The 17167-nt window shown below is 41.8% G+C and overlaps 1 protein-coding gene across 1 annotated transcript in view; it reads right to left on the reverse strand.

Annotated features, from left to right (window-relative positions):
• Positions 1–9423: 9423 nt before the first annotated feature.
• Positions 9424–17167, reverse strand: part of COLEC12 (collectin subfamily member 12) — a 102032-nt gene continuing 94288 nt past the window's right edge. The window contains exons 7-10 of the mRNA XM_080378831.1: positions 16913–17049; positions 16043–16152; positions 14188–14333; positions 9424–13011 (exon numbers count right to left, since the gene is read on the reverse strand). Of these exons, the coding sequence (XP_080234957.1) occupies positions 12992–13011; positions 14188–14333; positions 16043–16152; positions 16913–17049 (413 nt within the window). The 3' untranslated portion in view covers positions 9424–12991. The remainder of the gene's footprint in view (positions 13012–14187; positions 14334–16042; positions 16153–16912; positions 17050–17167) is intronic.

Raw genomic sequence — 17167 nt, forward strand, 5'->3', positions numbered from 1 at the left:
AAGAAAGAAGGCGAGCGGTAAGGACCTACTAATTTGTATTCACTTACATATCTCATAGTAAGCTCTGTTCCTTCAGCAAGCCCAGATCCCGGCTGTCTGTGAAGCCTAGGTGAGGAGCACAGCCTTCCTGAGCAGCTCTTCTGATAAAACCAAGGGCGATTCAGGTTTTAGGTAGGATGAGTGATGCTGCAGTGCTGTGTTGTCCTTATAGAGAGCTTAAAGCAAGTAGACTTCTCTTAGGCACTCAATTAAGTCCCATAATTTAAGTGGAATGGATGTGAATGACAGCTATAACTTAATGATCTCCCCTATTTCTCACGTGCCATGTTCCCAAGAGCAGGCCAGTGTACTGTCAGGGTGCTGTTTTCATTCATTGCACACACTCACCCTTCCTTCAGGCTGCACCCCAGGAATAATGGCTGAACTGACCTGCTCAAGATAATCTCAGATCTGCCGCTCTTCCAGATGCCTGCTCGCTTTAGATGCTTCTTACAAGACTAAAAAATCTGATCAGCCTACTCACTTTTTCTGGGACATGGACATGGTCTCGAGACAGAGAATTTCTCCTATAAACAGAGGGCAAACTGCATGCATCAGGAGATACAGCTAGCACTGTAGTACCTGGAGTGTCACCATAATTCCTCTCTTTGGGTGGGTGGTTCCCCAGACTCTCACAAGTCTGGATTCTTTGTGTGTTCACAATCATATTATTCACAATTTCAGTTTCCTCACAACATTTGGTACTGGGGTCTTACTTTACTTCATAATGAGACTTAAATTAACTACTCTAATGTTTTGGCATAGTTACTAGACACTAGATTTTTTATTGTTGAGGAATTTCATGATTGTGTAATTAAAATGAGAGTGTTTGTATGCAGCACAAGTATCTCTGACACTGAGCTATAGTTTCAGATTTTAAACCAGTTGTCTGAGCTTGTGCTCAGGGCTGTGGTAGCAACAAATTTGTAAAAGCAATTCAGGAACAAGGTTTCACCAGGCCACTAAATAATACAGTCTGAAGTTTTTGCTTTGCTCAGAAATAGGTTGAGGAAGCTGAAAAGTTAAAGTCTGCAACTAGAAGTCTGAAGCAAACCAGCAAACATTCAAGTGCCATCTGAAACATGCAGGTCGCTCCAAAGAAAAATGCCTAGACAAGTTCCTGTGCTTTGCTGGACCTGGGAACTGGTTAAGTAGCTCAAGGAGAGCATTCATCACCACACACAGGAGTTCTCCTGGCTCCTGAGGGGGAAGAACAAGTTTGGGGGTGACTGGCAGTAATTTTACTTTCTTACTTGCCTTTGACTCTAACTGCCAATGTAAATCACTTTGTGGCACACTGTCTCCTTGTATTCAAGCTGGTTTTCTCTCACATTAGAGTAGGTAGGAAAAGTAGGTAGGAAAAGCATAGAATGGTTTGGGTTGGAAGGGACCTTAAGGTTTTTTTGGACCATCTAGTTCCAACCCCCCTGCCATGGGCAGGGACACCTTCCACTAGACTAGGTTGCTCAAAGCCCTATCCAACCTGGCCTCGAACACTTCCAGGGATGGAAAGAAAATGGGGAGCTCATTACATAGAGAAATACATGCAAAGAGCTGCCAAACACACAAAGTCAGCCCACTGAAAAAAAGTGAAAAATATCTTTCTCACTAATTTCTTTAAAGCAGGATTAGTAAGCAGCAGCCACAAGGGCCACCTTCTTGCCACAGGTCTGGATCTAAAGATTTTTTTTAAAGCCTTTGTCTCCTTCACGTAAGAAAAGCGTAAATCAAGGAGAGGCACATGGCAAGAAAGGCCATCTGAAGCAGAGCAATCAGTACACACAAATCTTACCCCAGCTTTTTGAGCAGGGAGCACTTGGCCCAGGGAAACTCAAGAGATGCTGGTGAGGAGATCATCCTTCCTGGAGTAGCAGTGATACTGTTTGCAGCCAGTCAACATTGCCATGCCTCACTGCTCCTGTGCCCCTGTTTTCACAGATCCATCTCCTCAACCCAGCCCTGTAACTTCTGTCTGCCTGCTCAGGATAGGCTTTTTATTCATTACCTTATTTAAGGAGAAGCTGTAATTGGTTTGGTCAGCTGTTGTCGGTTTGATAAATGAGGCAAGGGGTAGTTTGAGTTAGTTGATTACAAATATCTGGTGAACTAGTGGAATTTTCTGGGTGTTTATATTTCTAGTCCATCTTACTGCCAACTTCTCAAAGTATTTTGCAGGTGTGAGAATACTCACAAAACCTTTCTTTGGCTGACAAATTTCATCAGCATCTGTGATGAATAGTGAGAGAAGCAGGGGTGAAGAGTCATTTAGATACTGAACAATGACACCAGTGATCTGTTTAAAGCCAAGCACAAATTTAAGTGATTTACCACACTGGGCCTTCAAATCTTTGCCAAATGTCATCCAGAAAATTGATAGTAGTACTGTGTCTCCTACAGCTCTGACAGGCTTAGGCTTTAATTATGACAGCAAACTGCTGTTTAATTTAGTAAAAAAAATATAAAATATCTGATAAGCTGGGAAGAAAAATGAACTGGTTTTGTGATAGACTGCAGCACATGGAAATCTTGCATGACAGCAGAACAAGATGGGACTCAATCTGGTTGATTCCCCTAGAGAAAGGACCCTAGAGACTCTGTTTGCAGAGAATCTGTGCAGTAGAGGGATGGACATCTTCTGGATAAATCTTCTGTTGTCAGACTACAGAGTTTTTAAAATACACAAATTCCACCTGATTTCCTGAAAGGTGAACAACATATCTCTAGCTTCTGCTGCTTAAACTGCAACGGCATTCAGTAATTCCTGGTTAGGCATGGTACAGTCTATTTTAAAATCAATACTTTGTTTTATTAAAGCATATGGTTTAGTGCAAGTTTATTCTACACTAGTTTGGAAGAAAGTAAAAGGTCACTAAACAAGACAAAATAAGCCAATATTCTTGGCAAATTTTGTTTCCCATGGCAGTCATGGCTGTTTGACCTACAAAGTGCAATGTAGGCTTCAGAGTGGCCATACTGCCTTCAGCGAGCTCAGTCTGAATTGGCCTTAGTAATACCCTTAAATACCACAAGTGCCTTTAATTTTTCGAATGTGACTCTTGCCTGTTCAGGATGCCCTGTCCTCACTGTTAGGTTGGTTTGTCAAGAAAGGATGGCCTAGGAGTGGGTCTGTTGAGTGTAAGTCTGGTTGCTTTTCCTTCCATGTACATCCCTCTAGTTACAACAGTAATGTGGTCTTTCAATTTGCTAGTGAAATTAATATAATTCTAAATCCTCTCTTTTTTCTTCTTCCCCAAAAGAAGAAAGAAGCTTTCCCTCCTCACCCCATAGCACTTTTTAAGACTCTGGAGCACTTTTTACCAGTCATTTTTCTGGTACTGCTGCATGGTGACACTCACAGTCACTCACAACCACAGTATAAGCACGACTAAAACCAACTGCTTCTCCATTAAACTCAAGAGCTGAAGTGTTACACTCATCACGGTGCTCTTTCCTAAATAGGAAACTTAAATAAGTTTTTTTCTTCCTTCTCTGGTTGGTATGTAAATGACATAATTTGGCCTGCTATATAAATTGCAGAGTTAGAAGCCAACTTGAAAGTCCTTCAGCTGATGTTTCAATTAATACTTTTCAAGTACACTCTCTTCATGCTCTAGAATTTAATCTGTTTATGCCATTATACTCTTATTATCATATGAACCAAACTAAATCAGGCCAAGGTTCTCTGTGGTGCTGTGTGGCATTAGTGGTATGTTTGCCAAGCACTCTCTGATGTCACCTAACCACAGGTACTGCATGCTGTGGGGTAGCTGACATGTTCACACAAGGGTGGCATACATGACACAGCCTGAGACCATACCCTTGGCAGTGGAAGAAGATGGCCCTGAGCACAAAGCACCTATGAGTAAGTCCCTAAATAAATCCCTTACTCTCTGGGTTTGTTTTCTTAGGCAGTGATCTCTTTTGAACAAAAGCAATTGGTCTGATTCTGCCTTCCCATGGGTACTGCACTTTGTGACCCCTCAAATATGTCCTCTCACATGGCGGAGAAGTGCATGGTGTGTGCTCCTTTCTAGTGCCTGTACAGTCCTGATCACACCAATAATAAATAACAGCAAATAATATATTTTCCTTAAGTTCTACTTGTCACATATTTTACCTGATGATCTAAGAATTAACCTGTTCTAGGTCTTGTTGGGTTTTTTTTGCAGCAGAACTTCAGATCCTTTACCTGGTTTCTCCATCTTCCTTTTAATACCTTAAAAAATTAGGGCTGAACCGTGCAAACTGGGTAATAGCTGGCCCAGTGCTCTCTGGGGTCTCTGGGTATGGAAATACCTGTGGCTGCAGCACCAGCCATGGTGGGGGAGCTCCTCCTCAATAGCTGTGGTGCAAGAGCCATGTACTTCTCAGCCGGAGGTTAAACTGTCAAAACAAGGCTTGCTGGGACTCCAGGAAGCTTGTTCTTGGCTCTCCACATGGAAGGACTGTCATCCCTCATCTCTTACCCATGGTGTGAGGAGCACGGGGCCCAGAGTGCTGGGGGAGACAGCTGCAGATGAGTTTGTGCAGCCTGTTACATGGTGTAAGCTCTTTTTGACTCTTTCTGTGCTTGGAAAAAGAGCAGTGTTCCTGGCTTTATTGCCTGGTTTCACAGCCATATATTCGTACAGGTTTTTTACCCTGGCTAGTGTGATTACAAAGGAAATAGTGCAGTAGCTCCTCAAATCGAGGGAAAATAGCAAATCAAAACACACACTGATCTCCTTAGCCAGTGTGCCAACTACCATAGAGTTGGGGAAAATGCCATGCATGTGATTTTGCTGCATGTGAAAATGAAGGGAAAGGAAATGAAAAAACATTCCACTCTGTCCTTTAAAAATGTGTACCTACAGGGTTGAAGCAACCATGAGTGATGCTGTGCAGATGGTTTTTCTCTTGCCAGGGAGAAGTGTAGTGGGGCCAGAGTCTTTTAATCTGTCATATATATAACCTGAGATTTACAGTTGGAATCAGACTTGAAAATGTAAATGGAGTTTCAATTGCAGTCTGCCCCATCATAATGGCTTTCATTCAAAGCTTTGTCTGGGTAGAACATCAGCTGTTCTGCCTGTGTTTTTTCTTGTTTTATTTAATTTTTAGACTTCTCTCATATGTAAAGTGCCAGGAGATAGACGCAGACTGGGAGACCTCGTGGTGATGTCTGCTAAAGAAATAAAGTGCTGTCAGTAATACTTCAGTGAAACTATGTTTAGAAGTGTTCTTCCTTATCTAACGTTGCAAAACACAGGAGGAGAGAGTTGTTTTCAGCTAGTAAAGAGCCCTGACCCGGGCTTTGGACCAGTTTCCCACTCCTAACATGGCTAATCTGGATAAAACAGGTACAGAGATCTGATCTACCTTTGAAATTATTTTTTTTTTCTTGAAATCACCAAGTGGTGACTGTTGAGAGTCCACCGGAGGCTCCAAGTTTTGCCCCTTAAAGTTAAAAACTGGGGAAAGCCAGTGAGCGCTCATTCAAAAATGCCACCTTTAAAACCAATTCAAGCACTTGGGTATTTGACATTGAACAGTCTCTGGTGTTCAAATTCAACAATCTTTTTTCAAATTCTATCTCTTTTTTAAAAACTGAACTACCTCCTTTTTGTTTTAATAATTCGTCTTTTTCAACATCTGTACATTTCTGCTGTTTATTACAATTATTAAAGATGCATGTTTGACTGTTCATAAAGTGCACCTGTTCAATGCAGATACCAATGACAGTTTAGTATGGAAATAGGAGTTACGAGTCCAAATACTGGTGTGGACCTATTTCCCACTGCAGACATTGTTTCATTGCTTGGAGATCCTGCTGTATGTTCTTGCTTTAATCTTTCTTCCAGAGTTGAGCTCTGTACTTCTGATACAGCTCTGTACTTCTAATAAAAGTAGAAAACATTCCGTGTTTCAAAACTTGTGTAGGAAGAAAAGGACACGTAGGGAAAACCAACTAACCACCAAAACAAAAGCCCCAACCCAGCTCCCTGGAGACCTGGAGCCACCAGGAACTTTTGTTTGTGCTGGGAAAGTAGTACATGACTTCAGGCACCAACTGAACGGCATGCTTTTCTCACAAGGCAAGGAGGTAGTCTTTTCACAACCAAGAATGGGAATTATGAGAACCACGACAGTGCCCTGTTATATTGTTTCTGAGAAAAGAGCTCCTCTGTGGCTGATCTTACTAGAAACCACGATGAGAACATCAGTGTTGATTTTCCTCCTCAGTCATTCTCCATCTATTTCTTTTCTCTTCCCTATCCCTTTCCCTTTCTCTCTGCTCCCTTTCTGTCCTCAGCTCTTCTCTCTTTACCTTTCCTCTCTCTTTGTCTCCCAGTTTCTTTGAAACACTGCAGGGTTCCACCTGCCCATCAGAAGAAGGATCAGCAAAAAGGCTGTACCTGCAGTTGTTTGCTTCCACAAGCAGATGACAAACTGTCTGCTGTTCGAATATCAGTTCATGCCGTTCTCACAGGCATTAATCCAGGAATATTATTTGCCTGCTGCAGTGGGATACTGCAATGCCAAGGGATGTTTTGTCTGATTTCCACTTCTAGACTTTTATTTTGACATTAAAAAAAGGTGGACAAAAATACATTGTTGCCATTCAGAAAAATAATTCATCATCTGTTTTATATGAGTGCGGGTAATAGAGCTGGAATTAAGAAAATGTCATCTTTGCAATATGCCCAGACTTCTGAATGAGAGGGATTCCCGAACAAACTTCTTCCAAAGTCACATTTCAGACTCGCAGCTTCCACCAGCAGGACCTCTGGCAAAGCTGGCAGGAGTACAACTGCAAATGCGGGGAGTTTGGAAGCAATTTTCTGAGCCTGGAACCACACCAATGCCTGAGCTGTGGAATTGTGTCTTGGCAGGACAGATAGATCAGAAAAAGAAGAAGTCACATGCTAATCTCTGAATGGGAGATTTTAATCTCATGAAGATAAAGGGCCGAGGTCTGACCTGCAGTTAGATTCTGCTCTGGTGTAAAGCCAGAATAAGTGTGCTTAAACTCAGACCTACAGACTGATTTCTGAAATACCTTAAAAAAAGTGGCACTACCTTATAAAAAGCTAAGCACTTGTAACCTACTCTTAATTCAGCAGGAAACCATCCTCTATACCCATTTTTTTGCTCCCTATCCTCTAGCAGTACTAACAAGAGTACAGAAACTTCCACCATTCAGCAAGAAGCCCAGCATGTCCTCAGATAATCCCTTGTGGGGCTGGATGATGGGACCAAAGCCAGGCGCTGTTGTAAGGGCTCCCCGTTGTTTGTTCCCAACCATCCCTTACTGCATCTCCAGATGAATGGCTCCACACTGACCACTACAATTGCTTGACAGTCCCAGGAGAGATGCTATTTAAATTAAAGGGCAGCACTGGAATGAGAACAAATGTGTCTAAACTGGACATAATTGCATTCACGCTGGTTATTAAAAGATGATTCTTAATAAAGTTTTTGAAGAGCAGCCAAAATTAATAAAGGGGCAAAGAACCCCCTAATTATTTCTGAAGTAGAACTTGGTACTTTTTTGGAAGACATATTGAAGTTGGGCTGCAGAGGAGTCAATGGTCTTAGTCCTTTACCCTTCTTCCCTCTGATCAAGGAGCCTCTTGGTAATTTAGTGTCATTTGTTAACTCTTACCCACAGAAGACATTGCTCTCTACCAGGCTGATGTTGCTGTGCTGTGATCACACTGAGCTCTGCTCTTCAAAACAGCAGCAGAAGGGGCCGCCTCCCATATGCATGGTGATGTGGGGGAGACACCATTCTGTTTAATTTGGCATTGAGAAGTCTGCTCCCTTCGCTGAGGTTTATGAAAACTAATTTGCTTTATGTCGACGTTGGTTTCATTCAAAAAAATGACCTCTAAAAATTTCCTTCCTAACATATAAAACCAAAATCTGCCAAACTGAGACATCAAAATTAATTATATTCTTGAAAATTTCCTTTTTTCTCCAGTCACAAGATGGGGCTTACAATACTTACATGCCTCTGGGAAGCCCTTTGGGTAAGAAAATCCTCACGGCACGCATGGTCTTCTCTAAAAAGAGCATTATTTACCTAGTGATTTGCTTTTATTGTACTGGTATGATAAAAAAAAAAAATTACGCAAATTTTGGAGCATTACACTGAGTTTATTTTGAAAAAGAAATCAAAGAATGTTTTTTTCATCTCTGAGCCAGATGGAAAGAAAAAACAAACGTATTCCATCGTAAGAAAGAAAACACATGAGAACTTTCAAAAATGTTTTAGCCAAGTGTTTTGATTTTCTTTCCTTTTCACTAAACAGCATGGAAAAAATGATGCGGAGACAGTGAATGAACAAATTGATTTTGGTTTTAGGAAGGCCCGGTTTCTGGGGAACAAGGGTTTTGTCCATAAGGCAGTGTGCTTTCCTACCTATAGATACACAAACTACCTCTGAGTGAGTGTGGGTAAGCACCGGGAGCCTCCTTCTCCCACTCCTGCCCAGGCCCTGGGAGAAGCAGGGTGTCCCAGTGTTGGGGAGTGCCAGGCATGGGCGGCTGTCCCACTGCCTTCCTGCACCCCTGTGAGCTCTGACGCCCGCATGCAGCAGCGCAGAGCCTGCTCCAGGGGCAGGGTGTTCACAGAGGAGCAAACACCTCCAGGGCACACAGAGACATCCGCAGAAGTGTGAGGGAAAAAGCAAAGCAAGTCTGGACGCTGGGGCTGGAGACATTTTGTTCCCTTTGGATGCTACATCTGTGTGAACCTCTGTGCTTTTAACCAAGGAAGCTACACTGGGGAAAAGTGGTTTTGTTTTCTCACACGTGAATCGACTCGGCTGCCTTTCCCCTACGCATCGCATCGCTGAGTGGTTTCCTCTGACAGCCAGTGATCAGAGTTCTAGTTCCTGCTACTTGGTAAAAACAGGAGCTACTTGCCAGGAACAGAAAATTAAAAGAGGAGGTCAGCCATATGAGAGAATCAGCAAGATCAGATTAGCCATATAAACAGCCGATTTAAGCTAGATACAATAACGGCTAATCTAGGGACTGATCCTGCTCTGCTCAAAGCATCCTTCACTTGGGGGCCCATCTGAGGTGCTTTGCGTGCTAGGACAGTGAATTGCAAGAGGGAGTCCTTGCTTCTTAAGACCTTAAAGATCTTGTTCAGCTCACACCTTTAAAACCAAGTTTCTAGCACCTAGGTGTTGCAAGAACAATGCACTAAAACTGCAATTAAGGGATAAAATGGTTACAGTCACGCTTAGAACTAGGATGATGTAAGTGAGAAGGAAGGCTTTAATGAAAATAAGTTTCAACGGTTTGATTTTTAATACCTACAAGTGCTTCTGGCTCCACATCTCTCTTGGTTACACTAACATGCACAAAGTAAACAACATTCACTTCCATGTCTCCACTTAGTGCTTCCTTTATTGGAACATTTGCAGGTATTATTTATAGACATCAAAAGGGATGAGAGTCTGAGATTTATAAGCTCTAATCAGCTGAAGGTGTTTCCAAATAAATTAATGAAACAAGTCAGAAATGCCATTAAGAAATCCAGCACTGGATGTAAATCACAATGCCTTTGCACCCTCTCTGCCTTCCCCTCCCCTTCTTGCCACAGTCCCAGTGCTTGCCAGGGTATAAGAACTTGCATTTAGTTTGATGGGAAGCAAAAAAAAGGACAATGGAAATGTGCACGCAGTATGCCAAGTTACAGTATTTGTGCATAAGAAGGAAAGCCAAAACTCGAGCTGGGACAAAATAATTTCCTATCGCTTAAAGCTTTCCATACAACCTGCATTATCGCTCAAACTATACAGAAAGCAGATTTAAAGGGGATGTTTTCCAGACCCTGTGTGGCAACTCTTGACTTTCATGACAGTTTCTTGGCCCTTCCTGGTGTCCTGCTTGCACCCCTGCCAATCTCTCCTTTCTGTGACATGCTCCTGAGCTCTGTAATGCTCCTCTGGTCCTTCCAGCGATGTCTGTCTTTGTTGCCATTTGACACCTCCGTTTCCCTCCTGCGGGAATACTGGGTCACAAGGAAGGTCTATCTCAGCCCAGACAGGCCAGATTTTAAGGATGACTGGACACGCCAGGAACACAACTGCAGCATCCTTCTCCAGCTAGCTTTGCCTAATGCGACATGCTTTGCTTCAAATGTGAACAGAGTTTGAGCCCAGGCACATTTTGTTTCTCTGTTAAAGGTGGATAATTAGAGTATTATTATAGATAATTACAATCTACTACAGAAATTCACTTTGAAATGAGTATTTAATCCATAAACATGTTGCGTCTGTAAACTGTGCTAGTTCAGTAGTTATTTCCATGCTAAGGCCATCCGACTGCTTGTAGTTTAGCATGGCTGCTGTGCTAGTTTTCAACGAACTAAGCAGCTACCCCTGCTAAACAGCCATTTCTGTAACCTTGTGCAGGTGTAAGCACAGCTATAGCTCTTGATCACCACTGTGCAGAAAATCTCTTTAGAGCGACTGGAGGACACTAGATGACTTTGGATCATCTCATCTTGATACGTACCACCACTGCTACTGCTGAAGTAAGAGGAGGATGAAAGTGGGGTAAGGAAGCAGTACAGCTAAGGGCTTACACAGAGGTTTCTCATTAACTTCTTTTGTCAACAGAAGTCTATCACATCAGTAAAAAGCAGGAAGAACATCATTTAACGTGGCAGATGCTCAGAATGGGCTTATTTCACCTAAATAAGCAAACATTCAAAACAGTGTTTCTAATTCAGTGTGGCTCTGTGAAGCTCCACTCACCAGGATTTGTGAGGGTCTCTGGGTGTACAAAGTAACAGTTTTGCACCCCGTTATCCAGAAATAGCAGTTTAACATTATCTCCATGGGCACTGTGCAAATATATATGTAAACACTACAGCATGTATCTACACACAACTTCTAGGTACAGCATGACAGCATGTATGGCAGAATCATACTGTATTCAAAACCTGATGAAAAAGCCAAAAGAAAAGTGTCAGGAAATCCAGACTGAAGAAAAGCCCTGCCTTTAACACGTAGTTTCTGCAGCTGCAATACACAAACCTTTCAATTTTAATCAAACATGCAATTTTCATGTTTTTCCTGTCTCATATCTAATATGCTCCACAGGAAAGATTCCCAAATGCATCATTTTGCACATTTTCAGTAAGAAAATTAGTTTAAATCAAAAAGCCATCCCCCCTGAATGAACACTGGAGGGAATGTAGGATATAGGAAAGCAGCAGTCTTTTATTAGTTGGTATTAGGAGCAATACTTGAACATCTGAAGTACAAAATCTTGTCTCTTTCCAACAGAGCTGGAGTATTTCAGCAAACTTATCTGCATCGGCCAAGGTAAACGGCAGGTCAGAAGGCAATGGAAAAACAACTCTCCTTCCCAAGAAGCCAAAACAACTTCCTTTGTGGTATAGCATGTGGCCATGCAGAGTACAAAACCTGGGAACTGAAACAAGGGTTTCTGCTAATGAACTTTAACTGGTTGCTAATTTTTTAAATTCCTGATAAGCAGCACTGCTGCCTAGACAACGGCTCATGGGACCATGGAGGAAACTGGCTGGATGATGATATCATCTCATTAGCCACACTGCCTTCTGTTTTGCAGCACATTTTATTTTCTAGTATGTTTGGGAGAGAAGTACCGGTCCAAGAAAACAGAGATACCAATTTACAAAGAACTTTGGAGAATGCAAATTGATTAGACATTTCCAAGTATGGCCTATTTTTTCTCACCAAATTTTGAAATGTCTTAAAAAGAAACATTTTAGTGTGTGCAGCTCCTTTGTTTCAGTTTTCATAAAATATTTCATCTGGGCTTGACTTGCAATATGGCTAGCACCTACTGGGGTAGAATTCCCTGTGAGAAGGAAGAAAGAATGAAAACATTTCAAAGTCATTCTTAAAAGCTGGTGATTTACTTCTGTGGCATTTTCTCATGAGCAGAAGGCAGGCACGAAGGCAGGCAGGATGGCAGGCAGACAGGAAAGAAGGCAGGCAGGTGGAAAAAGCAGGCAGGCAGAAAAAGCAGGCAGGCAGGCAGCAAAGAAGGAAGGAAGGAAGGAAGGAAGGAAGGAAGGAAAAGTTTTTATTAACATGGTCTTTGCATAGTACCCTGATGGAACACTGGCTGTGATCAGAGCTCTGAGTATCTAGTCCTTAGTCAATTGTTATACATGCAGACCAGACTGCATATAATAAGGCAAACACTATCTAAAATCTGCTTAAAAAGTTATTTACCAGAAAAATCATCTGGGAAAGTACAAACATTTCTAACTGGGAAAATATTTCTCTATAGCTGAGCTAGGCCTGACAGCAAACCTTAATGAATTATTAGTACCTTTATTGTTTTCTTTGGCCCCTGTGCACTATATTTGTAAAAAAAAGTCAGTAAAAAAGAGAACAATTGTAAAAAGCAAATATTTTGTACAAAAATACAAAGTTTTAAAAGCTCTTAAAAGTATATTCCATATTATTGATAAGAGTTGGACTATATATATATATTTATATAAATCTATATATTCGTGTATCTGTATAATTTTCCTACATTTGGGATTTTAACAGATGAAACATACTGTTTACACAGTTACTTTATATGTTTTTCTATATGGGTGACCAACAGTCTTACTCAGATTGACAGAATGTCTTTTCTCAGAAGACACAAGTTGCTTATGTATGTGGTTACGGTTGGAAAGAAAATTTTGTAACAGATTTAGTCCAACGGTATTTCCTGATGCTGTGGGTTGAAAGGCCTTGAATAATTGCATGATGCTGGAGAGGAGTTGCTGCTGAATTACTTTATGCATTTAAACCAGTTTTCAGTGCTTGCTTCTGTTGGTTGTTTTTTTGTTGTTGTTGTTTGTTTTTTTCAATTTTGGTAGGCAATGTTGCTCTCTCCCAGGATTTTCTTCTTCTTTAAGTAAATTTCCGTAATATGTAGGTATCTGTAAAGTCACAGCCTATTACACTCCAAATATTTGCCCTACAGTATAAAAGAAAAGAAAAACAAAGAGCCTGTGAAGATTAAATGCATTTCCAAAAAGAAAACATACAGAGATCAAGGTATGGAAAAAAATTAAGTGGACTCATATTCTGATCCTGGAGGATAAATATTTGTAAACCATGCAGTTTTCCTAAAATAAAAAATGTATGCAGGAAAACAAGGGCAAATTACTTTGCTACTTACACACGGTCCTTTACTCTGGACATCCAGACAGAGTTCTACACACAGAAAGCTTGTTCAGCACTTTGTTTTGTTTTGGTTTAGGGGGCATTTCTGTGGATGGGATTTACTTTTGCTCTAGCTGATATTTTCATCTGCCTTCACTGAAATTCAGCTTACAGGTTTGCCACTGGAGCAGCCAGGCACTCTTGGCAAAGCAACGTTTAAACAGGTTGTATGGAGGAGGTAATGTTTTAGGCAGAACCCCACCATGAACACAACCACCTAGCTCTGTGATGGTGGGCCTGGGCTCTAAGCAGCTATGTGAACCACCTGCCCTCTGCCATTGCAGAAATTCCTGTATAACCAGAAAGATATGCCCCAAGGCAATCATCTGGGTGACTGCTGGGCCACATTGGCAGTTTATGAGTCCTTCACTCCAACTGCAACAGATGAGTTGCTTACGGCCTGTGAACCTGGCCTCTCAGCCCTATGGGACATCTGGCAGCAGTGGGAATTTTAAGACCTCCTTAGCAGTCACCAAGTTCCTCCTGTTGCACAAACTCTCAAAAGAGAGTTGTCTTGGTTTTTGAAGGCTGGTCCCTGAGCCATCCCGAGGCCAGCTTTTTCCCCTTGTGTGGCCACTGAGTCTATAAAAATAGCTTCCCGTGTGGCCAGGGCATGGAGCACATACCAAATCATGCCTGAAATTTTAGGCATGTTTAAAGTCTACAGGAGGTGGTCAAGATGCAGAGCATGCCACGACTACAGCCAGCTAAGAAGCTGCTCTTTCTGAGTGCAGTAAACCTGCATCTGTATCATGCAGAGTATTAGAAAAGCGCATATTGGGCTGGGTCTGGGTAGAAGTGCTCTGCATGATTCCCCCTCTTCCTCAAAAAGGCACTGCCATATCATCTAGCCTGGATGTCCTCCCCCCTAGCTGTGGAATATTTACTATGGGTAGGGTGAAATAATCAAACCAAACACATTGCTTACCTTTGTCCATGTCTTTTTCACAAATGAAATTGTTAACATCTTCACAGTAGAAGTCATTCCAGAGCCCAGCATAGATCAGCCCAGCGCAATCTTCCCCTGGCCCATGCCCATGACTCCAGTTATCAGGTTGCCCGGTTTTCCAGTTTCTTTCAACCAAAAAGCAAGAGATATGATTGCACAACACAGCACACGTGACAGCTTTTCACCACAAGAAATTAACAAAAACATCATGAGATCTGTTCTGAACGGGAAACACACATTGAAACAAACAATACATGACTTGCTGAAAATGGAAAACAGATGTATTACAGAGAAGGGAATCTATTCGGCCTTGGGCTGCCAAAACTCAGAGACCTAAAATTAGACCAATGTTTAGTTTCTGAATGTACATGCGCATACAGTGGGAGTGCTTCATGCTCCACATGCGTTGCCCGAAGCCTGCAAAGCCTGTACACTGCATTCCTGCCGGCAGATGGGACTGAGAAGAGCCCACAGGCTCACAAGTGCTGCCAAGGCAGCAGTACCCTGCCGCTACCCACCGCAAAGGTGCTCAGCCCTCCGACTGCACTGAGGCAGGCCTCTTGGGAGGAACTGCAAAGATTTGTGTGATTTATGGACCCATGCTTGGATGGGAAGTGAATTTTTGGACTTAGAAGGAAAGTATGAAGTGTATATATATATAAAACGATCTTTTGAGATCGTTAGCTTTGATGGTGAAACTTAACACAGCATGTAAAAAGCCTGCAGCAAGTGCTTCCTCATCCTGTTTTTGTTTAACAAGTAAGAAATGCTTCCAACCTCAGGATTTAAAAGCTCCATTTTGCTGAAGACACAGGTTATTGAAGGGAGCTTGTGATTGCTGGCTGACACAGTCTATGCTCAGCTAAAAAACTCGCCTGCCTGACAGAGAACATCTGACAAGGCACCTGGAGGACACACAGCTTTCCAGAAGTAATGAAATACTTAGAAAACCAGTAACTGACAGCTCTGAGGTTACAACAGGGCACCTAAAACCAGTGTAGTGGAAACCTATTGAAAGCAGTGACTGAAGTGAGAATCAGTCACAGTGCTGCCGTAAAGAGAAAGAAAGATGAAAATAGGGAAGGACAAAACAGGAAAAATATTACAGCTCATTTGAAATGCCATGGACTTTTCCCATGTTTCTCATCAAAATGAACGCCAATGAGATCATCGATAACCATTTCGTAACATCTGACTGACTGACGCCTGTTTTTCTGGAGTACAGCATGCTCAGCTCTATAAACTCTTTAGTCCACTCCTCAGTATTAAAAAATTGGGTGGTTGCAATCTGTTCCATTTAGGACAAATTAGGTGTAGCCCCAGGATTCCTGGAAAGCTGCCAATTCAGTTCTCAACTGGCCAAAGTGTAGACACCCTCATTTCATGCATTTTCCTTACGTTTAATGTTTTCCACTCAGATTTGGGCTTTATCTAATGGCTGGTCATTTTTTATCAGAACGAGCACTCTATTTATAGCCAGTTGTAATGCAAATAAGGAAAATTCAAACCAAGACAGCAAAACTGTCTGTGCTTTCCATCTCAACTTTGTAATAAAAGTCAGGAGCAAATGTTTTGGCAAGAAACACTGTGCTGTGCAGTTATGCGATTCTTTCATTCAGCATTCAGTTTTCTTCCTGGCAAGGAGAGAAAGCCTTGTGCATAGAGAAGGAGAAGAGAAAAAAACAGTTCAACAGCACCCTCAGTAACAAATGATTTCATTGGCATCTACAACCTCCTGGATCCATTGGATAATTTCTAGATGCTGTTTTTAGAAGTGTCAGCAAGAGTGTCAGCATCTGCAGAAAATAAACATAATTGTTTTTTATTTACATACGTGTAAACTGGTAAGGATCCATCCAGCCATCTCCATTCATTTTCCTTCTCTGAATCCGTTAGTCCAATCCAGAAGCTGCCTTTCCCCAAAATCTGTCTTTTTATCCATTGCTGTGGAGGAAAGATCTTAGTCCATAACAAACACAACCATCTTTGGAGCCAATAAGCTACTCTGGTTTCATGAGCATCTTTGTTATCAGAATAGCAAGGGCCAGAGAAATTTTTCTAAGCTGAAGACATGTTTCAGGAGTTGGCCTTGTGACCTTTCATCCACACTAGAATCCATCACAGTGTTTGCATGTGAGGTAGGTAGAGTGAGCTAGGCATGAAAATTAGGGTGACATAAAGTCACAACCAATGTCTTATAGATACAAACTGAAAAGACCCCAGAGTAAGCAGCTGTATCTTGACATCCCCACTGCTACTGTAGCCACCGAATAATTGCATTGAGCAGTAGTAAAAGTATAGAATAAAAATATTTTTGGGTTGCAGTAGTCTTAGGCTGCATGTATGAAATCAGACAATTTAAAATTAAATTAAATTAACCACTGCAAAAAATACATTTTAGACAGTATTCAAGGCATAATGGACTCTTTAAAGGTTTTAAACTCTTGTAATTCTCACCAGCCTTTCTGGCTGCTCTGTGCCCACCACCTCCAGGGACAGCACCAGCTCTGCTCACACTGCCCTTCTGCACATGGAGAAGTTGCTGTGCAGGCAGAGGGTGACAACATGCTAACTGGAATCAAACACTATGTCTACTTCACTAGACAAAACCATGATGCTCTCAGCTTCCCACTTGCTTTGTGGCTTCTACATGTCACATAACTTTAAACACTCTCCTTGAAAAACAGAAAGACAAGGTAATTACCTGCTCCTCTTTGTTGTTTATGATGACCAAGCGTGATGCCTTCTCTTCACAGAATAACTTTGCCTCTTCAAAAATTTCTCTTTCAATTGAAAAGTAGTAGCACTTTTCTGTATAGTTCTTCCAATGAGGAGAACAACCTGTGATGTGAATTTTTTGTGTTAAGCCAGTTACTGATAACTCAACAGGCCAGTGATACCTTTCTGCGTAGGGCCAATAATAAGCGGATGATCCCATACATGCTTCCACCTAAAGTAT

Source organism: Falco punctatus, assembly GCF_963210335.1.
Source record: "Falco punctatus genome assembly, chromosome: 3".
In the NCBI taxonomy this organism is placed as follows: Eukaryota; Metazoa; Chordata; class Aves; order Falconiformes; family Falconidae; genus Falco; species Falco punctatus.